The sequence below is a fragment of the Atheta coriaria genome, unplaced genomic scaffold, assembly GCF_025399875.1.
Source record: "Atheta coriaria isolate IRGN ID8LTWV9N9 unplaced genomic scaffold, Caltech_Dcor_3.1 hic_scaffold_8_pilon, whole genome shotgun sequence".
NCBI classification, from domain to species: Eukaryota; Metazoa; Arthropoda; class Insecta; order Coleoptera; family Staphylinidae; genus Dalotia; species Dalotia coriaria.
In genome coordinates this window covers 126724-151525 of record NW_027045450.1, presented here as the reverse complement: position 1 = coordinate 151525, position 24802 = coordinate 126724, and the positions used below count along the sequence as shown (strand labels likewise).

The 24802-nt window shown below is 36.2% G+C and overlaps 3 protein-coding genes and 1 long non-coding RNA gene across 4 annotated transcripts; 2 read left to right on the top strand and 2 right to left on the bottom strand.

The window, feature by feature from the left end:
* Window positions 1-696: 696 nt before the first annotated feature.
* LOC135796996 (protein phosphatase 1 regulatory subunit 37) lies at window positions 697-5988 on the top strand. Its single transcript, XM_065309144.1, has 6 exons — window positions 697-1762; window positions 1822-2228; window positions 2291-2708; window positions 2772-3046; window positions 3223-3531; window positions 3585-5988. The coding sequence occupies exons 1-6, from the start codon at window positions 1597-1599 to the stop codon at window positions 4095-4097; spliced, it is 2088 nt and encodes a 695-aa protein (XP_065165216.1). The 5' UTR covers window positions 697-1596; the 3' UTR covers window positions 4098-5988.
* Window positions 5989-6604: 616 nt separating this feature from the next.
* Window positions 6605-7900, bottom strand: LOC135796997 (pancreatic triacylglycerol lipase-like). Its single transcript, XM_065309145.1, has 2 exons — window positions 7739-7900; window positions 6605-7670 (listed from the first exon to the last, which is right to left on the bottom strand). Exons 1-2 carry the CDS (start codon window positions 7794-7796, stop codon window positions 6700-6702), a joined length of 1029 nt encoding a protein of 342 aa, XP_065165217.1. The 5' UTR covers window positions 7797-7900; the 3' UTR covers window positions 6605-6699.
* A 1406-nt stretch (window positions 7901-9306) lies between these two features.
* Window positions 9307-10756, top strand: LOC135796998 (uncharacterized). The gene is made up of 3 exons (XM_065309147.1): window positions 9307-9530; window positions 9594-10046; window positions 10111-10756. The coding sequence occupies exons 2-3, from the start codon at window positions 9739-9741 to the stop codon at window positions 10547-10549; spliced, it is 747 nt and encodes a 248-aa protein (XP_065165219.1). The 5' UTR covers window positions 9307-9530; window positions 9594-9738; the 3' UTR covers window positions 10550-10756.
* Window positions 10757-13315: 2559 nt separating this feature from the next.
* On the bottom strand, window positions 13316-23240 carry LOC135797231 (uncharacterized). Its single transcript, XR_010549501.1, has 2 exons — window positions 22676-23240; window positions 13316-13808 (listed from the first exon to the last, which is right to left on the bottom strand). It is a non-coding gene; the product is annotated as an uncharacterized lncRNA (long non-coding RNA).
* Between the last annotated feature and the right edge of the window lie 1562 nt (window positions 23241-24802).

The window sequence follows — 24802 nt, the reverse complement described above, 5'->3', positions numbered from 1 at the left end:
TGCAAAACATCTTCGTAATACAGAATATGCATTGGTCGAGCACGAATAATTGCAATTATTGATATTTTTTACTTTACTTGTACTTGTAGCGGTTTCCTAGTTGGGTCATTCGACAAAAACCGGTATGACAAATTCTTCAATCATATTGTTATACCTGGCTGTCGTCGAACAAAACAACTAACAATTTATTGCTGCTTACATTGGCGAAATGCAGTTTTTCTCCTTTTTTTACTTTTAACGGGAGTATTGAATGATTGAAGAGGTTGTTTCAGAGTACAAGCTGTGGATGTTTAGTATGTACAAAGAAACCACCTTATCAAACACCCAAATATTAAAAGTAGACAATTGCACTTTCTTTTCACTATTTAATTGAACTATTCTTTTCTTTTGGACACGCACGATTAAACTGTGCAAGCGATTAGGTGCGAATTAAATCGTTAACTACGCATGATAATTAATTAGAGCGGGAGTCAAGTCGGTAGAAGGAGTTTTGTTTATAAATATTTTCATTGGAGACATTATATCAACAATAAATACATGTACAGTAGAAATTCTTCATACTTTTATTGGTATATTGATGAATTGGTGATTTTTTTATTGAATAATCGAGTAAGAAGTACAAACAACGTAAATTTTAATTAAAAACATGTTATATGCTCATGTGTGACGGGTACGAGTTTTTGAATTTTTAAATTCACCCTCGTTGTTTCCGCTTTGCATATTTTTACTTAAGTGATTGGTCAACGTGTTATTTGAATAAAACTCGCCGTTGTCATGGTTACAACCCATGTATTCTTATGGAGGTCGGCCATCATGAAAATCTCCGGATATAAAGCTCGCGACCAATCAGAGCAAGCTGTCAAACTGTCAAATTATTCGACCTATTATATATTATGTTATTGTTTCGCAATAAATCGATTTCTATTGATTGTAAATGATTTGAGGTGGTTGTGATCAATAAGATTTTTATTAAATAACGTCGTCGAATGTTTCGAATGCGGGTTTAATTGGTGTGAATGGAAGTGCAGCGCTGGCGTCGATCGAATTTTATCGAATTGTGATGCATTGTGATGTTTGTCGCTAGACAACCCAGAGCGCATTCACGTGCGGCTCGGCCGGAGCGTGTCGCAGGTTTCGCACGTCGCCGCGACGGGCTGTCGGGCATTCGGCAATCCGTTTTAAGCGTTATTTGATGAGGTAATCAGTCAGATAATAGCGCGCTGACTGGCGACTCCGCACAGTCTGCACCCGCTTGTTTGGTTATGTAGCGCGCCCGCTGCCAGCCCTCAGAACGCAGAAGGTGTCGCGCCGTCAGCTGAGCAGCGAGAGCGTCGTCTGTGTCGCTCTTCTTCCTGCTCCTTGTTCGTTGTGCTGCCCCACCGATTGGGGGTGGTCGTCGCGGTCGGTCGCCTTTGTGTGCATGTGCGCCGCGCGCACGGCATTCGTCCATGTTGAATTTTTGATTGTGTTTCCACCAGCGACCAGCCGCACTTGCGTTTTTCAATGCGAGCGTCCGCTACGTGGGTTACGAGCGCGTAGACATGCTTTGTCTGCGCGCCACCGATCGTGTACAATGACTATTTGTGAATTGCGGGCATGACGCAGGAGGTCGACTGCATGCTCATTGAGATGGAGATGGCCCCAGCTGATGAGGAGCCTGATCCACCATTGCTTACTGACAGTGGCACTGAAAGCTTCAATGACAGCCCTACTGCTGATGACTCCTCTACCAGTGCAACTTCCACTGGCCATTGGGAACTCAGTGAGTATCAGCACTTGATTCACATCTATTGCTTTATAACACTGTGTTTATCATTGAAGACTCCCAACAACAAATACACATCAGTGTGAAAAACATCTTGGACAAGTCAATATCTATTGATGAAGAGATCCTCATACATCCTCTGGTGCCAGAGGTCATCAGTTTGCACAGTCTGAGTATGGGTGCACCCAATGGCAAGCAGCACCCGCCTCCTTTGATATCAATATTGAGAAGGACTTCATTCTATGACACATTAGGCATGGATGAATTAATGCAGAACAGGCATTTGCGGCGTGTGTCCTTTCCAGAAAACGCGCACGTTCTGGCTACTTACAGAGAGTCTGATCTGCAGTCTCCTACTTTGCCTGATCAACCTTGGGATGCTGAACAACTTCTGCAAGAGTATCAGGCTTCTTGCACTAGGCACAAAACTATTCAACTTGATGCCATCAAAAATCAACTTGCTGTAAGCTCAATAAACACAATACTCGTTTGTAATATTCTTTAATTCTTATAACAAATTTGTAGACATTCAAAAATAATATTAACTCTTCTGAGACGTTGAGTTTGGCGACGATCACAGTCACAATGGAAGTGTGTGAGACTTTGGAAGACATCTTCAAAGTAGCAAATTTCCACAAGCTTATCATCAAAGATTGCACGTTTACAAATCACAGCGTACGCGAGTTTATAGATCTTTTGGATTATTACAACTGTACGACCGAAATTGTGACCACCGATTACTACACGCAGGAAAATGAGATATGGGCGGCGTTCTCTTCGATGCTTTCGAAGTGTAATCACTTAGAGGCACTCACTTTTGAGACGTTTACATTCTCCGACAGCCATTTTCGCACGCTTTTGAACAATTTAAGAAACCATCACGATATTAGAGTGCTCAAGTTTCAAGGGTGCATGCTAGGTCATCATGCCATCACGCAATTAGGTAAAATATTTTGATCAAATTTTTTTCGATTCTTTTGCAATCTGACTTTTATAAATGCTTCAGTAAATGCTTTGGAGACAAACATGGTGCTGCAGGAGTTATACCTGCCTCAAACAGGTTTGTACACCAAGGAGACTGAGGTATTGTCTCGTCTCTTGACGAAGAATCATAACATCAGAGTATTGGACATTAGCAATAATCCGATCGGTGATCGTGGTTTGGAAGCGCTAGCGCGTGGTCTTTGCACGCATACTGACGCCAATAATGGGCTGTCGGTGCTTGTCATCTACAACACGCAGATCTCGGAAAAGAGTGGTCAAGCTTTATCTAATATTATCGTAAGTACAGAGGTGTTTCATTTCGATTCTTGGAAATAAATTGAAGTTGTTTACTATGGGATATTTTTAGTTTTTTTTTTTCAATCTTTTGCATCGTAAAAGTTTCGAATTGTTAGCTATTTGCTCGTAAAGTCATAAAATGGAATTTATTGATGGTTTTATGTTATATTTTGCAGTCCGGTTGTAAAAGCCTACATACTCTGAACGTCGGTTGTAATAACCTGACGGATGAGGTGATAAGCAAACTCATCGAAAGTCTTGCCGTCACCGCGACCGTTGAAGGGCTGGGTTTGCAAACTACGTTGTTGACGGATCGGGGAGCATCACAACTCGCTGATGCAGTGAGAAACAATCGCTCGCTGCAGAAAATCAACATCAAGGGCAACAAAGGCATTCAGAGTCAAGGGCTTGAGAGTTTGTGCAAGGCTTTGACTAATTCGAAGATTATCAAAGTAGAAATTGATGAAACAAACCGCAATTGCGACGTGAGTAAAATGTTTTTAGTAAAGTAGGAGATTTTAACTTTAATATCCTTTAGAATCCTGAAGAATATTCGGCGATGGTTGCACAGATCAATGCAATCTGTACAGTGAACAAATCCCGGCTGGAAACGACAAATGGCGACGAAGAGGAGATGAACAATTTGTCAATGTACTTCCTTCGTAAGATTTCGCTTAATTGCGAGCCAACTTATCATCTGCCAGCGGTGGAACTCCCTGAGCACAAAGCAAAGTCCTCGCGAAAAAAGTCGCCTGCTTTGTCGCCGATGCAATCGCCCGGCTGCAGTCCTACGCCGCATAGTCGTTTTTCGGTTTCTCGAGTGCCGGATCCTCTTACACGCAGTCGTTTTACGGTAATGCCAGTTAAACTACCGCGAGATTTCGGTTCTGGCGATACGCTTGCAAACTCGCCACCGCCTGACGACGACCTCTGTGTGCATAATCAATTTAGCAATATCCGCAGCAGTGTTTCGTCCATCGAAAGTGTCGATTCGATCTCAACTAAGGACAGCGTTTACGATTCTACCACGCCCAGTGGCGAAAGCGATTAATTTTGGGACATTGCGTGCGTTTTCTTTTTCTGTTACTTAACGTGTTTTCGTATGTTATCATTTTATTTGTTCTGTGATACAGATTTGTTTTAGGCGCGGGCGCATCGGGCTTGCGAATTCCTTTTCTTTGCGAGCTTTCTGCTAAACGTCCGGTTCCAAAGATGTTTTACGGGTGCTCACAGAAAGCTAAGCGAAGTTTGTGGCGAGTTGATTCGAAATGTGCGGTTAATATTCATTTTCAACATTGAATCGGGCCTAATTTATAAAATTTTAAGCTACTGCCACAATGATTACCCACATTCAAACATAGATTTTGTTTTGCACCTTGTTAATTACATATCAAAGTACATATTTCAAAACGAAACGAATTGCTTGGAGCAAACGGCAGACGAAGGGAAGAAAGGAATCACTTGTATATCAATCGGTGTGTATATTGTTTTTATCTGTGATTATCTGTGAGAATTGAATGCAATCAAATTGCATTCACGTCCGGCGTGAGGATGCGATCGGGAAGGGATATATTTTTTTATGATTTCAAGCGCGTTCAGGGCGTTGTTTTATCCGCACGAGATGAATCAAGTTTCGAATTGTACCTTACGTGTAAACGAGTATCAGGGATTTGCAAAAAGTTTATTTTATATTATCGTCGTCCACGTATTGGCACGTGGAAAATCGCCACCTTCATTAATTTTATTGCATTATACTTTACACAGTTTTGTTATGTTGTATACGTATCGTTAGGAAGACCGAACAAAGGTGCTGAATGTACATGAAACTAATCCACAAGTTACAAAACTGTATCACATTGATACACCGGCAGCAGCACTTTGCTTTAAATTGTACATAGAAATTACCTAGAGACGGTGTCTAAAGCATAACATCAATATCCACATGACTTAGGCGTTAATCTTGATTAGAAACTAGGGTTTAAGGCTAGAATATGAACACTTTGGGCACACGCGTGCAACAACAAACATTGAATTGTGAAGTTATATTTTTATATTGATGTTAATTCATAAATACTATATTTGAGTTGATCAGTTGCGACAACATGGTTTTGTAAATATCAATATTCTAAATGTATCTAACTAGACACGGTGGGAAATAATCGCCGAGCGTCGGCAAAGCGGTCGCTTGTTTAGATATATATTTGTGCATAATTTACAAAATAAGGTGCATTTTTATACTTTTATATATTGTATATCGATAACAATGATGTTACAGACAAATTGTGAGTTTTATATTGATGTAATGAAATTGATAAGAATTCGACGCTTTGCCGACGCCCTGGTGGTTTTTGCACATTGTTCTTCGCCGGCAACTTAAATATAAGCGCATTATAAACAAATAGGTAGTTATCGAGAAAATCGAGCATTCTTAAGCGAACCGGAGCGCAGATGTTAACATCGTTACGTTACTTTTAACCGATTATGATTATATATCTATTACAGCGTAGGATGGACAGAGTAAAGGGACGCGTTCGCTTTTAAAAGACGACGAGCGCCGCAAATGATTACCATTTAACTGTTTTGTACAGATTTGTAATATATATTCTTACATGCACTAATATAACATTAGCATTTTGTTAAAATTGTCTAAATACTAAAGATATATAAGATATACATATATTATATTAATACTCTATAGTTCAAAATATTTAATATATTTTATTATTACGTGTATGTGATACAATGCATGTGATATGTAATTGTAAATAATCTCGTAGTATTACAAAAACAACAATAAATTAAGAGATACAAAGAGGAAAGCAAATTAATAGCTTAAAAAGTAGTGTAGTATCGTAGTAAAATAGAGTACAAACAATATTTAAGTGGTGCCAGTTTCATTTTATCTAATAAACGTGAAATTGGGAAAATATTCACTAACAATATGATGAGATATTTTTTCTATGAACTATAACATACTTATGCTATCCAGGATGATTTTATGATTGAAAATTGCACGATAATAATTTTTGTTACCATTTATACGTCAATTAATGTTTCTTTTTTTATCGAATAACTGCACCAATTCGGTAAAAACTTAGTAATGCTATACTATAAATCAAATTTATAAGCGCCATCTTGAAAGTAATGTTAAAGTTGTGTTTAAAAATACTATTCATTTAGTTTGAGTGATGCGCGCATGTGATTGCCGTTTGATTTGGCAGGCACACACCGGCATGGACTTTCCAGCATTTAAATAAGTGTTTACTCGCTGATGCAAGTACTCGCTTTACAGACACAAATACAATGTATATTTTGCACTCAAACAATTTTATTGGAACACTCTTTTTCGGCATTTCAAATCGCTATAAGATGTCGCTTGGATACACTTTCCAACGAAGTATATTTTAATCTCGCGATAAGATATTATTACAACAAGATTCCGTCGCTACATACAATAAATTGTTGATGATTTGTAACATTGAATATGCATTTCAGCGCGCGTAGCATTTTTATTACTCACATGTAATAGCCACTTAAAGATTAAAAAAATCAAAATGATTAAAAATTGAGATATGTTTATTCAGTATAAATAAGATTTGGTGTATGAATTTTATAAAAATCAAGATATATAGTAATATATGTTTCCTGTAGGATTATTGGCTCGTCACAACAAAAGGTTCATCGTCATTAGTCGTTAAAAAGAAGTCTCCATTTGCTACTTTGTCTACTTTAAAGCAACCCAGCAATGAAGCCGGGTTGTTATCGCACATGCCGTCTTCAAAGTCATGATAACTTGAGCAAGCAACAGCCTTGAAGGCGCAGTGTCGCAAAGATTCTGCGTAGTATTTATACGAACGACTGTGCGCGCACGTCCCAATGATATCTAAGCCGCATCCGGGCTGTCGGGAACCACCATTCGGGAAGAAGTCACTGTGACCCAGTGACGATTTGAAAGACAAGAATCCGCCACATGTATGAATAACATGAACGTGTTCTGCGTCGGTTTCATCCAGACGTAGTTCAGGCTTCTTCAAACTGAACAATGGTCCTGCAGGGTCTAAACCAACGATAAGATGTGGTTTGTGCATCATGGCGGCACCAGCAGCGCCTGCCACGTGAGCACCAAGACTGTGACCGATGAGCATCACGTCTTTGGGAGACAATTTGAAGTGGTTCATCATGTCGTCGATGTAGAAACCGAGGTCCATTCCAATTCCGGGAATAGCTGCTTTGGCAGTGGTATAGAATTTGTTGGCGATTTCACCCCAGTGGACTACGAAGACGTTGACGTCCTGCGTTTCCAACATGGCGGTGAGTATAATTTGATTTATCGGGCTAGACCATTCGTTGTTCCAACCGTGGATGATAAATACGCTAGGGCGGCTGCTTTTGAAATATTTTGATGAGACTATGTCGTTGAGATTGATAGGGTCCAATAATTCGTATTCATCTGGGTTGGATCGGGTGTAAAGAAGTAGTTTCACGTCAGTGATATCGCCTTTGCGGATCGGGGCACGTGGATTCATAAGAGTTTCGTTATGAATGACGCCATTTTTGTCTTCGTAGAGGAACCATTTTACTCGCATAGGATCATTTTCACTGGGGTCAATTATTCTTGCTGAGGCTAAACAAATGAAAAAAATAGTAAATAATTTAACTCATTTTTCGAGAAAAAGTAAAGTTATAACTTACTTGTTTGAATCGTTATTAAACCCAAGAGGGTGACGAATAATACAAATTGGTATTTCATTTTGTGCGGATGAGTACTGCTGATGAGAAAATAGCAAGACTCGTTCAAATTACAACTTGTAAAGACCTTTATATACCGTTTGATCACTATGTGATAAAAGTGATAAAACTAAGTAAGGATTACTACTGATTTTAACAATACAATTAGTTTTGATAAAAATAAAATGCCATTTGTTTCCGATAACACTTGAAGTGAATGTATTTTTATCAGATAATCAAAGTCGACAGATAATTTTAAACGCAATTTCCTTTAATTTTGCTTAAATAAATACTACGTACAGGATGCACGTGTGAATCAAAAAACTAATGACTTGGTTATCAGTTAATCGTTCATAATAGGATGTATTGTTTCTAATTTATAAGCTAGGCGTTTAAATTGTAGAAAACATAAACAGTTAGCAACAAAATACTGCACACAAATATTTATTCAATCAATTATGTGGAATTAAGCTTTGACAAGTTTAAGCTTGCCATCAGTTTTTTCTAAGCATGGCAGTTTAGTCTTTCCATACTCGCGTTGCGTTATCATTGATTTGATATACACTGTTCCGCAGAATCTGCCGTTTTTCTTTGAGACAGTGATTTCATCAGCGACGAAACATATTCCATAGGGTGCAGGACCTACTGGTACACAAATTGGCTGGCCCTCCGGAGCTTAAATTATTTTTATTAATATAATTGCCACGAATACATTGAAAAACTTACTTAATACTTTGTCTACGATTTTTTTATCATTCCATATGAATTGAGTCTTGACTGCAAACTTGTTTGGCACGGCTTTCATTATTAAACATGCTTAAACATGAATTTAAAAAATAATAATTTATTTTATTTAGAATCTCATTTGGGTATTATTGAGTTACCCGATTGACTTTTCAATTCTTGAAGATCAATTCCCAAGCAACATTTTGCTTCGTCCTCCTCAACATTGCAAATTCTTCCTGCTGCAAATGTATTTGTAACAGTCGCGACAATAATACAAACAATGTACAAACTACGAATCATGTTTTGTTTATTTATTGATTTGATATCTGCAAAAGTCACCTAACGTGGTGATAAAATATGTTCGCACCACAGCAAACATTTTTATACTCGACTGAGTAATTATTTGCAATTAGTGTTAAGCATATGTCATTTATAATAAAAGAAGAGCTAAACATGATTAATTATATCTGATTAAATTAAAAATAAAATTTTCTATGATGTGATAATCCCAATGATTCCAAAATCAGGAAGTGAGCAATTATTATTTAGTGTTTCATTGACAGCATAATAAATAAACATGATTTTTACTCTATTGGCAAGGCATTCCAACAAATACACGAGTCGGAAATTATTTTTTTAGCACAAACTTTGATTAAAAACAGGAAATGTTCAAATATATTGATTTTTTGGTGGGAATTATTTATTTTTACATAGCATTCTCTAAAGAAAACGAATTGTTATTGTGCTTTTCATAGGTTTGTAAATAATTTAATCTTTATCGAAGTTTTTAACGTGTAGTGATGGTTACATACGTTGAACACCATCAATCCATAAAATATCGCGAGTAGAATGAAACCAACCTACAAAACTTGTTATCGCTGACAAATTGTCCAAGTCATCTGTTTGTAAAATAAATTTTTGTTTACGTCGTTCTTTCATGCCTTCAGCTAATTGAAGATGGTGCATACGATTCAAATTACTACAATATCATGAAATCCTAAACTGAAAAATGATTAGAATAATACAGAAGGTAAAATATTTATTTGAGAATCTCTGAACTTTCACTTTATTAATGTTTATTTACTTACTTCAGATGATATCAAATGATAACAACTACAGCTAATTCAACAATATGTCTATGAAAACCCTGGTTGGTTTCACTTCCATTTTTGTTACCATATAAGTATTCATATATACATTTAAATTAAGAAATACAAGCCAAAAATTGATTATACAAGATGGAAAATTCTTCAAAATCAAGTGCCACCTCAAATGGGGATCAGGCATACAATGAGTATTTTACACAACTCAAAGCCTGGGTTACACAGTTCAAAGAACAGGAGAAACAAGCATTTATCTTTGCTCAATCAATGAACAACTTTGGAATGCCCACAGTACAAAATGCTTCAAATGTCACATCATTGGAGGTGTATGAGTGCAAACTGGCACCACTATGGAAAAGATTCTGTGCTGAAGTTATTGATCAAGTTATTCTTACCATTATTCAATTCTATATCATTAATATCTTACATTATGGATTTGACATGTAAGTTAAAGCATAATTTTTGCATTTATTTATATGTTCTAATTATATTTATTTGCATTTTTAGATCATTTGTAGATTATCAGAATTTCCTGCTCTTGACCAGTTTCAGTGCTGAGTTAGCTATAGTAGAATTCGCCTCGCGCATTATGCTGTTCTTTTATGAATCGTATTTCCTGAGCGTGGATTACGCCACGCCGGGTAAAAAGATTCTCGGATTGAAAGTCGTGCGAATTGAGGTGATATTGGAAGTTCCCGGCCGAGAAACGATTTATGCAATGCCATGTCACAGGCTGGGGTGGTGGCACGCATTCTTTCGTAGCATATTGAAAAACGTGGGTGTGTTGATGTTCCCAATATGCTATGGGTTTATGTTGACTCGTTATGGCCGGTCTGGATATGATTATATCACGAAAACTCTCGTAATTGATACTGCGAGACAACCTATGAGATTGGTTACGCCTGAGGAGCGTGCTGCTACATTTTTGGGCGGCGTGCGATTTTAGATCATTTAAGTATTTATTCTATCTATGTTTATGATATAGGTATCTATACATATTGCTAAAATTAGAGATAATATTTTAATTGTTTAAAAGTTCTATATTATATCACTGTTGAAAGATTTTGTTAACAATGTGTAACATAATATTTTCGGTTGTTTTTAAATCCTAGAATGTTACCAGGTTTTATTATGAATAAATGAGTCGAAGGTATCTTCATCGTTATCAATCAATCCCTTGAGTAAAGTCCACGTTTAGCCACTTGATACTTAACACTATTGTTATCGTGTTTGATCGCCGCTCAGAACGCGTACTGATGCGTTCAGAGATTGCACGTTTGGTGATTAGGTCGTTTTGAAACAACATTTATATATTCATGTTAGAATTACGAAATGTTGTTTCGGTTTTACTACTTTTATTCAATAATACAGAGCGATCGGATTCTGAACAGTTTACAACGAATGATAGAACACGAGTCCGTGTTATTTCTTAGAAAGCGCATGCCCAGCGACGCAAGTCGCTGACATAAACAGAAAAACCCCCATCGGTGATGTGACTCCATGTCCACAGGGTGTTCTGCATGTTGTTGGTGCATGGTCATATACGCAACCTTACATTCATAATTTTATTTTTTTAAATAATTTTCAATGTGTTTTCCTCCACAATATTTAATTGAACCGGCAAAGTGCTTGCATATCTCGAATTATTTCAGAGAGTTGAATGATTTTTAAAATTAAATTTGCGCGAGACTTCATTTATATCAGTGGTTTTCAATCTGTGAGTCGCAACCCCCCTAGAGACCCAGGGGTCTTGGGCTGAAATTCAGAGGCAAAGTTTTAACACTACAATAAACTATTTCTTTGTCTTCGTATGACACAAGAGGTCGGCAACATTTTTCGACTGACCTATGTGATACAATTTTGACAACTTCGGGTGACTCGAATTCCGGAGCACATTACGAAGGAAGAGTGGCTCTTATTTAAGGCACCGTACAAGGGTGACTGCATAGCTGACTCTCATTTGCACGGGTAACTCTTTTAATATTTTCATAAACTTACTGCGAAAATTGTGCGTCATCTTGGATATCATTTGTGTTATTTCGATGCTGTTTGTTTATTTAGATAGCACGAGAGCTGTTCTAAAAGATGGGCACCTGTCGGCCCCGGAATTCACTCGCGAACTGCTTTAAAATCGCCCCCGGAAGTTGGTAATTTATAATTTTCCGGAGAAATTGCTCATTATCTCGGCAAACGTTTGAGTTAGCTCAGTGGTGTTTGCGTATTTAGATAGCGCGAGAGTTGGTCAAGAAATCGCAGAAACCGAATCGGGTTAAAACTACCTCCAAAATCAGACATTATTAACATTTTCGTAAACTTACTTACTTTGTTTAAATTTTTATTTCTTTTTGCATTAGGTAATTTTGGATACACTACTCGGGTCTGCCAAAAGTTAGTTTTATAAGTTTCCCCTTCGATGGACCCTGAAGAAACCTGCAATGTCTCCAGGCGTACGAAGAAATAACTACTGATTCCTTTACAACATGTTCTCGGAAATTTATCGGAGTTGCTCCAAACATAATTGGTTTAATTATTTTCCTGAGATATTAATACTACAAATTTGCACATTGCTTTTTAACAATCGTTTTTTTTAGATATAAATTGTCATCATCTCTCAAAAAATGAACTGACAGACGAATGAAGACGAAAATGATAAATGAAAAAATTGTACAAATAAGAACTTCTTGACGGGACCTCTAAAGATGTAGAATCAGCCCTAAAAGACGGACAGATTGAATATGCATTGAAGAATTCCTACGCGCGCAATTTAATAATAATTATTGTCATTAATTGTGTTAAATGTCAGAGCAACACTTGCATTTAAAATTAGGAATATGGTCGTAGAATGAAAAGATATACTAAGGGTTTCACAAAAACTTTTAACACTCTGCGACATGTTTCGCCACACTGTGGCCAACTTCTTTCTTCTTTTCTTTCTGAAATTAATTTTGTGCATAACTGCATTAAATTCATCCTCGAAATTGAAATCAACAACTCAATTAACTTCCTCGACTTTACTATTACAACACGAGTTCAAAATTTATCACAAACCTACCTACAATACAGATACAACCATTAATTTTTCTTCTTTTCATCCTATAGGCCATAAATTAGCAGCATTTAGATCAATGATTCATAGGTTATTACACACTCCTCTCTCAATTAATCTAACTAAAAGCCGTCACCAAGCTTGTATTTAATTGAATCTCGAACTGACAATGTATTGTATTTAAGTGTACCTAAATGAATCAATGCAAGTGCAGGCAGAAACCAAAACAATGGAAAAACCTCCTGCAATGTCGAAAATTTTCAAATTTATTTTTTTATATCTATTTGAAGTTATAATAATATTTATTATTGTTTGAATCTGTATTACCGCGGTGCAGTTAATATTAAATGATACTTGTTATGTATGAAGGCCCGTTCATTGCAGTGCATAACGACCAGATAAATTTATTAATCAAGTGTAAATGTTATTTTGCATTCATTCTACATTGTTAAGTACAGTGTCAAAGAATTGCAATATAAATAGTTAATGCAAAATAATATTTTACATTTTGAAATTGAATTGAATCTATGCTATTTACGACCATAAAGATCATATCAGAATAATAGCATACCAATCTGTCCATTTCTAAGGATCTTATTTTTAAGTCAAATTAATTTTAAAATACATATTGCCACATTACACGACTTGTGCAGAATTGTAACTCGATTTAACGGAAATCAAATATATTTTCAAGTATTTAATACAAATAAACAATAATGAAAGGTTTGAGCAAAAATTTCAACAGTTAAAATGTAAGCGATTGACAAGTTTTTGACACAATTAACAATAAATACAAGACACACTGCTTTATTTTCCAAATAAAATTAGCAATTATCAAGTTAATTGTTAAAAATGCAACTTTAAATACTACAAAGTATGCGTTTAATTGTAACCTAATTTCTTTATCTCTCAATTTTTTTCCATTGCCTATCGATTCATCTTCTATGGTCCATCCTATCCCTCCATCTTTCTTGGGCTAAACCTCAAAATATAAATTGTTAAATTTGTAAATTTCCGATCATTTCGTGTAAAAATCATCAGAAAATAATGGAAACCAAATATTAAATTATTTATTTACCGTTTGATGGAGTTTCGAACTGAAATAGACTTTTACGAATCCGTGAATATGACGAACCACATCTACAGCATAGGTAGTTATCTAAAAAAATTAAAGAAATACAATACAAGTAAAATTAATAATGCACATTTGCATCTTGTAAATCCTTGTATCCTTGCGCAAACCTAAATAAACTAAACATAATTGATGTACCTATAACCGTTCGTGAGCTGGAAGCCCAATTTCCTCAGTGAGTTTTTGAAAAACGAGAAAAATGTCAATTTTCAAGACAGGATTTAAGGCACTTCCCGTGCGATTTTTGGGGGCAGCCAATGTGCATAATATAAAATAACTCTTGCGCTAACGAAATAATAAACAGCAATCGTCTAACTATAACCGTTTGTAAGCTAGAACCCAATTTCCACACCATGAATTTAAAAAAAAACGGGACAAATAATTTTCAAGGTCGGTTTTAAGGCACTTCCCGCGCGATTTTCGGAGGCGGCAAACTTGTATCATATAAAATAACTCTTGCGCTAACGAGGTGAAACAAGCAACATTCATGCATCTATAACCGGTTGTGAACTACAGGTCAATTTCAACAGCATTTTTTTGAAAAACGTAAAAAATGGTAATTTAAACGACCGGTTTTAAGACACTTCTAAACTATGAAAAAATGATTTCAAAAATGTGAAATTCGAGCGATATAGGCCACGTTTCCACGTCCAATGCATACATTTTTGAGTGAAAACAAAGTGAAAACTACTTTAAAATAATAAATGTCATTTGAAAATACGCACAACAAACGCAGAAACAAGTCTCAACGAGAACGTGATAAAAAAATTGTTTTCCTACTTCCACCTTTAAAGGGCCAAATTTTCCACGGGTTTGAGACATAAAAAGTGGTACTTTATACCCAGACAGGCAAGGCCGTGACTAAAGTAAAGGCGGAGCTTGACTCTGCGCATTAGCCTACAACGCAGCACAAGACAATATGAAATGCCATGCGCCGCCAGTCAAACAAATCGAAGCAGGCGCTGGTGCTGCTCGTGTGAGGGCGGCACGGAATTTATAACCTTCCACTTTCTAGTAGTGTGTTGTGAAGATATTAAGAATATTTTACGAGAAATTAAGCAGTAACGAGACACATCTGATTATCATCACAACGTGCAATAGATACGTGCAGACTAGCACCGACCATTGCCGAGAACGCACTACTTAGCTATATTGAATGCGCTGAAATCGCGACTCGTCGAGAGATAAATATATAGACCAAAAGATCAAAAGCATGTAACGTTGTTACAAATTAAAATATTTCCTTTGAATCAAAACATCTACAATAAAACGCAAAAAGTCAATCTAGAAAATGGAAAAATAATACATACTACTGCCTTGAATATTATTTTACCTAAACACATAAATATTATTTATGAACATTTAACGTTTTCATGTTTTCTACTCATTTGTCCTTATTAGAGGCGTAAAACAAGTACAATGACCTAAAGTTTTCCACTTTCCTTGAATGTTATACTATACGGCACCGTTTTTCATATGCAAATGAAGCGCCAAGAACAATTTTTCACTTTTTTACACGCAAATTGTTTACTGTAACGTACCTACTCCGTTGACGAGTGTGTACCTAGGGCAAACACTGGCATGACTACGTTGACCACTTACTAAATCGATGGCGACGCTGAAAAAACACTGCACGCTAAAATTCAACGCTGATAGATGAAATGTGTGCGCCATAGAGCGTTATAAGAAACATTTTACTGACCTACATTATATTTTACTGCTTTGTCGGACCTCGCCCCTTAGAATTTAATTAAATATAGTGGCGTAAAAGTATAAATCAAGAATTATTCGTGAGTTTATAAACGTCCGAACGAAAAAAAGACTTTCCGAACCAATACGGCAATAAATATAAATTAATATATAATGTGACAATCAGTATTTTCAATTTTCTTTATTACACCTTAATAATAGTTTCTAATATTGGTAAAAGTAGTTTCAGAGTAGTTTAACGTTAAACAATAAAAGGCACACTCCACTATATTGGCTAAATTATTTAGATTGGGGAATATTTAAATTAATAAAACATCCTCGCGATGATCCGGACCATCGGGCAAATTTTGTTTGCGCATTTTCATCGATGACAAACAATAACCCAAACTTTCACAGATCGGCACAATGACGGCTTCACAAAACGCACGGATAAAACCGCGTGTAACACTACAGGTGATTTTGAAACATCTCAGACATGGAGTCCAACACCAAATGTGCTAGAATATAAACATAATTTTGTTTGTTTTAAGTGTGAAATTTAAGTGCATAGTATTACCTTGAATGCAAGGCATGCAAAAGAACACCCCATACATAACGCTGCCAAAGGTGCAATCACAACGCTGAGGAAAATGTAGCAACAATTTTTTGATAAATTGAAGCACTGATTACTGACGCGCCAAGCGCATTCAGGACTCCGGAAGGACTCAGGCTCTCCAACAACATCAGCCCACACAACCTATTCATACAAATTTTAAAATTAAACTGTTTAAATTCACTAAATATATTTTATTTAATAATAATACCTGAAGATGTTGACTTAATGTGTTTGGATCTCGGTCTTCCAGATCCATTATTACCGTACTTGGCTTTTGTGACATTTTTAATATTATTTATTTAGTTTTACTCGAAATAAATTTGAAAAAGAAAACTACTTTTTTATTTAGTCAGTAGTCTATGTTTTCCGCAAACTGACCTTTCTGACCGACTATCACGAAGGGAATAAACGTTTACCTTTAAAAGGGGGTGACCTATGCATGGATATGCAATCAACAAGTCTCGTTTAAACTACGCCGGCGTGTGAAAAGGTGTGGAAATTATTCCTGGCGCGCAAAAACAGAAAATAATCGATTGGAAATAGATTTTCCAAGAATCCACCATTCATATATTAACAACCAAAATAAATAAATTAATAAAAATAATTTACGCAAAATGAAACTATTGAGTTTATAAATATTCAAAGTAAGTAAACAAACTTATCAATCGCCTTTTTATAATAATTTTATAAGAAAATGTGCATGGTAGCCCCATCTATGAGCCAAGTTGTAAACATAGCCAGATAAATCTATGAAGTACTCTGTGTCCACGCAACTGAATTAAACAGTTTTCTATATCAAAACTTTTACACTTTTGTAACTTGGTAATATGCTCGTTAGAAGTAGTTACAAGATATTAGAAATGATAAAGCGCACGATTTTCAATCGGTAAATGATGAAATTTAATTGAAACATATATAACTGATTTGGCACACGGCACGGCACATATGACACTCATTCATCATTCCTCATTAATACATCCGCCATTTCGATCAAAAATAACTCGCGGAACGTATGTGCTAAACGCGCTGAAAATCAGTTTTACATGGCAAATTTGCGTCATGCTGCTGAGTGTCACCCAAATAACACAAATACGGCAGCCGTTACAAGTTACAATCTCATCCCGTTACATCCACAGCATCAAACTGATTCAAATTCTTCCCAACCAAATAACATTCGATTTGCCAAAATCGATTTGACATTAAAAATCGATTAAACCAATCAAAAACAGCAAATTCCGCATGTTTACTTTTTTAAGCGCTTTAAAATGTGTTAATGTTATGTTTAGTGTTATGCTTCGAAACGGTCTGTTTGTGATAGATGATAAAACAACAAATCGCCGCGTTACGTAATGTTTTAACGCGAGTATCTAACGTTTAACAACATTCAAAGTACCGCGCGACGCGCCGCACGTGCTGCATTTCGACTGTGAAAAATCCCAGCGCGGAATCGCCTCCGCATCGGGCAAAGTTTCCGATTCATAATAACAAATTTAAATTTCAACCCAAAGTGTGTTAGTACAACTTTGCGATAAACTAAATTATATTATTCCGCAGCTAATTCATAAACAATAACAGAGTGATGTTTTGCATAACATAAATTTAGCATTTTCGAATGTTAGCAGGTCGCAGAAATCAAAAATGACATGAAAGAAAATGTAGAAACGTGTGGGATTTCTTCAGATTTTATTGCACGAATGTTTGCAAGCGACGAAATCGCCGGCAAAACGCGAAATTATTCGTAATGCGTCGAAATGAATATTATAACATCATGTCATAATTGCGATTCGTCGTATTTCGCATAGTTACATCATCTGCGCACTGCGCTTTTAAAATAAATACGTTCGTAGAAAAATTAAGACGCACTTAAAACTATTGAAATCAATTGGTTTCCAATTAACCGTAATGCGTTTTTTAAATGTCAAAGCAAGCACAATAAAAGTATAAACTTATCACCTAAATTATCTTTTAACTTAATTACAATTTAATGACGTAAATATTGACAAACATTAGTGTTTCACACATTGCAAGTTAGTGCGCGATGTGTTAATTAATTACTTTTATGAGTAATCGCCGGTAATAATGTTTAATTATTCCGCATTTCGATGCATTTCTACACTACAATTGAAAACTGATACGTGTAACCAACGTCTAATGAACTTGTACAGCTCGAATTCCAATTTTCTAGTTGGCTAGACGCTTAGTTAACAAAAGCGCGCCTGTTCGTGCAAGTATGCGTAAGCAACAATGCGCGTAAACAATATCGGCAAATGATTAATTTTCGGTCGTAAAGGTTGCGCAATGATAACGCGATTAACAATGCGAAAATTACAAAAAAAAAACGCGCGCACGTTGATTTTCTAATGGAGCGCACATTTACGCTGACAAATTGTTGATCTTTAGACGCGGTGTGGGCAAACAAAATGCAAACGCATTCTGGGCAAGCCCAGCTTACATATTTTAAAGTGAAACAAATGCATTTAATGCAACAAATGCAAATTAAAGAATACGAAGCGAAGTGAATTAACCGGCGGTTCATGTGTGTTCGTGTGTTTTACAACATGCCTGCCTAAATAAACGCACATTTAAACATTTGTTTAATTATTATTTTCTGTAAATCCGCCCACGATTAAGCTAGCAAAGTGAGTTTGCCCGGTCGGCAATGAAGTAACATTTATCTAGAGCACGTACATAACATGTGATGCAAGCGTATCGGATCGAATTAAAATCGCGCATAATGCACTTGGTACAAGCGACCTCGTTATCATAGCATTTCACTAAGTATGCAGATCGCTGCACTCACACACCAACAGAAATATTCCTCGGAATAAAATGCTAAAACTTATTCTCCCGCATGCTAACCAACCAACTAAATCTAACTAAGATGCTTACAATTTTAATTCGCCAGATATAGCGACGAATATGAATGAATTTACGTCATTCACCCAAATTATACGGGTTAGAAATGCAATAAATTACAAATTATTGCTGCGTCCCCTCGATTATATCATCTTTTATTTGACATTGCGAGATTTTCGCCGTTTCCGTACGATATGTAAATGGTGTAAATCTTAGCAAATATTTGCAAGCCAGCGCGTATGGAACCGGCACGTGCCCAGCGCGAAACCAAAACGCAAAAACAGCAGCCGCTCATATTAGACTTTTTACTCATTCATAAATTTCGACGAGTACTTTATTCAAATCCGGTTAGTTCCCGGTATTTCGTCATCGTAATAAGTATTTTTATTCTCAAGTAGAAAACATGCTTATGCCAGTTAATCATGGAATAACTAAGTAAGAAAGTATATTGATAACAACTTTATATAATTAATAATCAAGCGGAAGTGAATACTACGCAGCAAATCAAAAACTTTTCCCAAATACTGCGCAAAAAGTGCGAATTTTACAACAACAAAAATGAATACCTTGGTACATAAATAACTATTTTCTCCTCACGTGGAAATCATACTTCTTTTTATATATTTAGACTTCGGCTTACCTCTTCACCTTTAGTGATAATGATTCACGTGGCAGCCCGTTTTTTTCTACGACACGTGGTGGATCAGCGTGAGCTACTCACATGAAAGCATATGTGGTTGCATAAGCATCGTCTAGCAGTCATTAGACAGAACTATAAACCTAATCAAAGCAAATAAACGCGCATCAAATGAACAAAAACCGATTGGAAAAACATTTTATGCCCATTTTGGCATTGAATATAACCGTTCATATGTAAACGAAGCATGTATGTTTATGGTATTATATCATCGATGATTAAACGCGTGTTTGATGATGACGTGTGCGATGCTGTAAACCTGTAAACGCAAAGCAAAGATTTGCTCATCTCGATAATTACAGCGTGCAACTCGTGAGATTACGTACTATTAACTTATGGCATTGTTTAATAATTAATACTATAAAACAACTTACCGCATTTGTCATGTTATACGATTAATTTCCGCTTAATTTATCACTGCATTTTGTTATTACTTATTACTTTGAACCCTATTGTAATACACATTGCGCCGCATTGTATTGCACATTGCATTATGCAGTTATTAACTCGTTTTCCATTAGTTGAACTTAATGCCTCGTGTTTACAAATAGTGCACTAGTAAAGTTGAAAAGTTGCCATTATTATGCAACATTGCGCAAAATCACCAATGCAGTGTGCTCGCTTGACTTTTGTTTTTAATCATTGTAAAGACACAATTCGAAAGATCTACCGAGTGTCACCAATTAAAGAAAGAAGAAGCTGATGTGCATTGTTTGTTATAATAAAGCATAAAATCAACAAATAAACGTTACATCATCATAAAATTAGTCATCTGTAGCCAGAGTGTGTACGTTTACAATAATAATGTCGATGTCGAACGAAAATGGCAAAATCGCGCTGAGAAGTATATTGACCTTAACATATCGAGAGAGAATTCGAAGTGTGCTAATGTTAAACGTTAAACAAAAGTTAAATGTTGTAATAGGTTTAATAGTTTTCTAATTATAATCATAAAAGCAATTTATTTTTTTCTTCAGGCGCCTCCACCAAAAAAAAATTTCATAAAAAACTGCTTATTCATGATTTAATTAGTAAAAGCTTATTGTTATTACTTTATAGTTTAAAATATATTTTTTTAAATAAAATTTTCTATTTATATTGAGGTGATTTTCAATGACTTAAGTTAAGTAACTAGATAATACCAATGTGAAGTTAAATATCAATTACGATGCAATGAATAATATTATCGCGATTATGGCATTTTAATTGCGAGCAAACGCTCAGCAGCACTCTGATGTAGCACATTATGCACTACATACCCAACACATGTGCCGCATGAGCTACATGCAAATATGATATCTAAATAAAATCGACAATCGGCTAACTCTGCGCATGCACACCACACGTTGCATTGAAGCTGGCAGTGCGTAACGAGAGCCATGCCGAACCAATCATGCCTGAATGACATTAACCCCATTTCTTTCACTGGTGCAAAAGTCGACGCAAAGCCAACTCATTAAAATGCAGCGGGGATTATGTAACATCGGAATTACATTTTTCATAATACCTATAGAGAATGCAGCAATACAATGCTGCAGAGTTAATCAACTCGAGAAATGCATACAAACTGCAATAAAACTTTTATTCGAGTTTTAAATGTGTTTTACTTGTTTGCGCGCCGAGTGTTAGAAAAATAGGTAAATAATAGCTATACAGATTGAAATCAACCTCCATTGGACTAGTAGTGTGCTGCCTCAAGAGTAGAAATATAGGTTATTGAAATTAATATTGCATAGAAATGCATTCGAAGCGTTTGCCATTTGCGCGCGTATTGTTTACTGACCACAAGAGACAACATTGCAAATTTTGTAATAGAAATGTGTGTTGTAAGAGGTGATTAATTATGATTTAATTAAACGCCTTGCTATGCAATTAATACAATGCGTTAATAAATTCATTCTAAGCTTTATTAGAGTTTTGTAGATCATTTTAGATGCATTTTTAGATTTTCTACTTAAAAAATTCATCTAAAATTATTTAACCTTGATATTTTAATTGCCGATTAATAAGAAATTGTGATCAAAATCACGTGCAGTGTCTGTAGCGTTCGCCGCGTGCTGTTGTTACTTGCCACGATTATCCAATCCGACAATTACGTTGCACGCCGATTTTTACACGCCCTCGCCGCAAATATGCCGACTATTCCAGCGGCGCACACATTTCCACCGTCATAGAAAACGCCGGTCTCGTTGGTGTGCGTAATTCAGTCACGTTTGGCGGCAGCGCGCCGCACATGTCCAAGACGCACGTTAAACCGCCACATGCCACGCGGACGCCCGCGCCCGCTGAATTAGTAATTGATTGCATAACACACGCGGCACTACACTGTACGCCGACCAAGGTTGGCGGTTGTTTCGGTTTCAAGTTCGCGCCCCGCGTATATCATTCTTCTCGTAACAATATACGGGTGGTGGTTAATGCGCACGGCGCACGTGGGTCGTGCCTCGTTGGCGAATTATTGAAACTCGCGCACGATTGCCACGTGACAAACGTAGGGTTGTAGAGTTTGCGTGCATTGGGCCACGTTTTTCATTGGGGTTATTGTGTAACCAATGCAGAACAATATTTTCATAAAAAAATTATTATTTCTCAACTTGTAAGAGTAATTGGTTAAAATTTTATGATAAAATCATAGAAAGAATTGATACGATTAGCAAATGCGATTCGCGGTTGGCAATCGTGCACGCAACCTCGATTCGACAAGGCCGAATTACGCACGTCGATGTAATAAGGAACTGAACAATACACACGCACACAAATGCACATTACACAATTGTGGCTGTGCGTTGTTGTCGACATTGCCACTGTCTTATTGTTTATTCCCTATTTCTTTATTACAATCAATTATTGCATTTCTTTGTTGGCGCATGCGCCTGCAGCACAAGACATTTCATTTTATAAAATCAGCTCTACACTAAAATAAATTTTTGTTCTATTCTCAATCAAACATGAAACAAAATCAAGTAATTGAATTCAACCTCGAGGCGTATGTGTGTTATCGCGTCTCGCTCGCATTAGGTGCATGCATAAATTTACCTTGATCGTTCTGCTTCCTCCATCTTCGCAGTGTTTGCACAATCAAACAAAAGTTGTAACTTTACTACTCTATGAGTAATGTTAGCTAGTAGTAGGTAGTATTAGTTGCAGTCGTAGTGCGGTAATTAATCGTATGCACTTCCTTGCCGTGCTCGTTTTGTTAATATACAGGCGATAAGCGCACTCAGTGCTAACCGGTGCTACGTGAATTCGTTTGAATGTCAGTCGGTCGGTGCAGCGCGTCGCATTTCCTTATTACGTCACACACGCTCATAAACGGAAGGTAATTGCGATTTTTCTTTATAGGCATGCAGCAATTGAATTAACCATTGATAGACCATAATATTATAGCAGAATCGACGTGTACAATAAATATTTCACGTACAAAGGCAAAAATTTGTTCTTTTGAACTGTAAAATTGTTGGTATTATAGTTCAATTTGCGTAAAATCACGTTATTTCCACTTAATCCAAGCCAGAATTCAAGGAAAAGATGAAAATCTGAATTTATTATGTTGGCTAAAATTAAATACAACATTTTTCAGTAATTATGTGACGTTACTACGGCAAAAAAATTTGATTAATTCTTAGAAACTCGAATATATAAATTATTCTCATTTTTCCCTAGAAAATTCTTTCTATTTATACTAAATAATTAATAACTATTGAAATAATTTCCGAACCGCGCCTTGACAAGCCACCACGCTAATTATATTATAACACCTAGTTGTAGCGACTCAAATTAGAAATATTGACTAAGGTTATGAACAATCTAGTTACGGATAATTATCGCCCGGTCTAGGTCTGTCTGGCTGCGTAATTGGCCGAGAAATGCAGCAAGAAAAAGAAAAGCGTACGCACGGCGCCGTGTAGCGTGTAAGCGACACGGAAACGTCAAGAAAAATGCACTTAATCATTGAAATTAAACCGATACCGGCGATTAAACGCGTGTTGAAACTCGCCACTTTTGCGTTTTAACAATTTTGTAATTTACCTGTGATCGGCGATTAGTCCTTGTCGGGCTCGCAAACCTTGATAGTGTTCTTGCATTACGTCAGGCGGGATAACACTGAAACAAAACAAATAAGAAATTGTTAACAAAAAATAATACAACCTCAATTTATAAATATTATAAATTGTTGTACTGTTATGTTGTGACTAATTTTAAATCCGTTATTGATCATCTGTGCAGGCTCCAAACTTTCAAATCGGATTAAATGCATCATCACACCTTTTTTATTTGTGAAGTGTATTTATTTCGTTGCGCATTGTATTAGATAAATTATTACCGCCCGACGAAGATAGATCGGAACGCCGGAATTGTGTTAATAATAATAAATCTACATAATGGCGCGTCGGGGCGTATTGCGCGGGCCTAAAAATATTCGTGACATACTTTTTGCGCGTTTACCGCGTTTACCGTTTTGTTTTCGGCGCGTCGAAAGCGATGCAATACACACAACACCGGCGCGCAACACACATAAAACACATTTTAAAAAACTTCGTTTTTATCGATTAATCACATTATGATGTAACAAGAGAAGCGCTTGAAGGAAACTTAATATTTAAACAAGATGGTGTTGTGATGATAATTTGTATTTTGTGCGCGTTATATTTTTAACGCTATTGATCGGAAAATGAGCGAAATATTTAGTTTAATGTTGAAATATTGTAGTTTATCGGTTGACACACATTTTGTGAGTAACCGTTATGTTGACGTAACATATTTGAACTTGATTCATTGTCTCATGCGACACGTTAGATCATTTCGACGATTGTGTACGCGACAAATATTATTGTGATCAATAACATGATAATGGACTTGTAAAAAACTAGCACAAAGCACAAAACAAAAAAATGTACACGTAAATCACACTAATTTACCTAGAATTAGTTTAAAAATATACGAATTTTAAACGCAAAATAACTTTTAACAAAAAATTTTACAAAAAAAAATCGAAAACGTATTTGTTCAGCTTGCTACCGTCATATTCAACATCAAACACCAATTTTACAATCAAGTATTACATGATTATATACTAGATTTAATTAAAATTAATAATAAGCAATGTCTTTGTCCGATAGCACGAGCTATTTATGCAAGAGGGAGGTAAATATGGAAAATTAC

Bases quoted from the DNA above. Each gene is read 5' to 3' on its own strand.
- LOC135796996 (XM_065309144.1), top strand. From the start codon at position 1,597: ATGACGCAGGAGGTCGACTGCATGCTCATTGAGATGGAGATGGCCCCA. The intron at 2,709-2,771 runs GTAAAATATTTT...TAAATGCTTCAG, and splicing joins TCATGCCATCACGCAATTAG to TAAATGCTTTGGAGACAAAC. The intron at 3,047-3,222 runs GTAAGTACAGAG...TATATTTTGCAG, and splicing joins AAGCTTTATCTAATATTATC to TCCGGTTGTAAAAGCCTACA.
- LOC135796998 (XM_065309147.1), top strand. From the start codon at position 9,739: ATGGAAAATTCTTCAAAATCAAGTGCCACCTCAAATGGGGATCAGGCA. The intron at 10,047-10,110 runs GTAAGTTAAAGC...TTGCATTTTTAG, and splicing joins TTACATTATGGATTTGACAT to ATCATTTGTAGATTATCAGA.
- LOC135796997 (XM_065309145.1), bottom strand. From the start codon at position 7,796: ATGAAATACCAATTTGTATTATTCGTCACCCTCTTGGGTTTAATAACG. The intron at 7,671-7,738 runs GTAAGTTATAAC...TCATTTGTTTAG, and splicing joins TTTAATAACGATTCAAACAA to CCTCAGCAAGAATAATTGAC.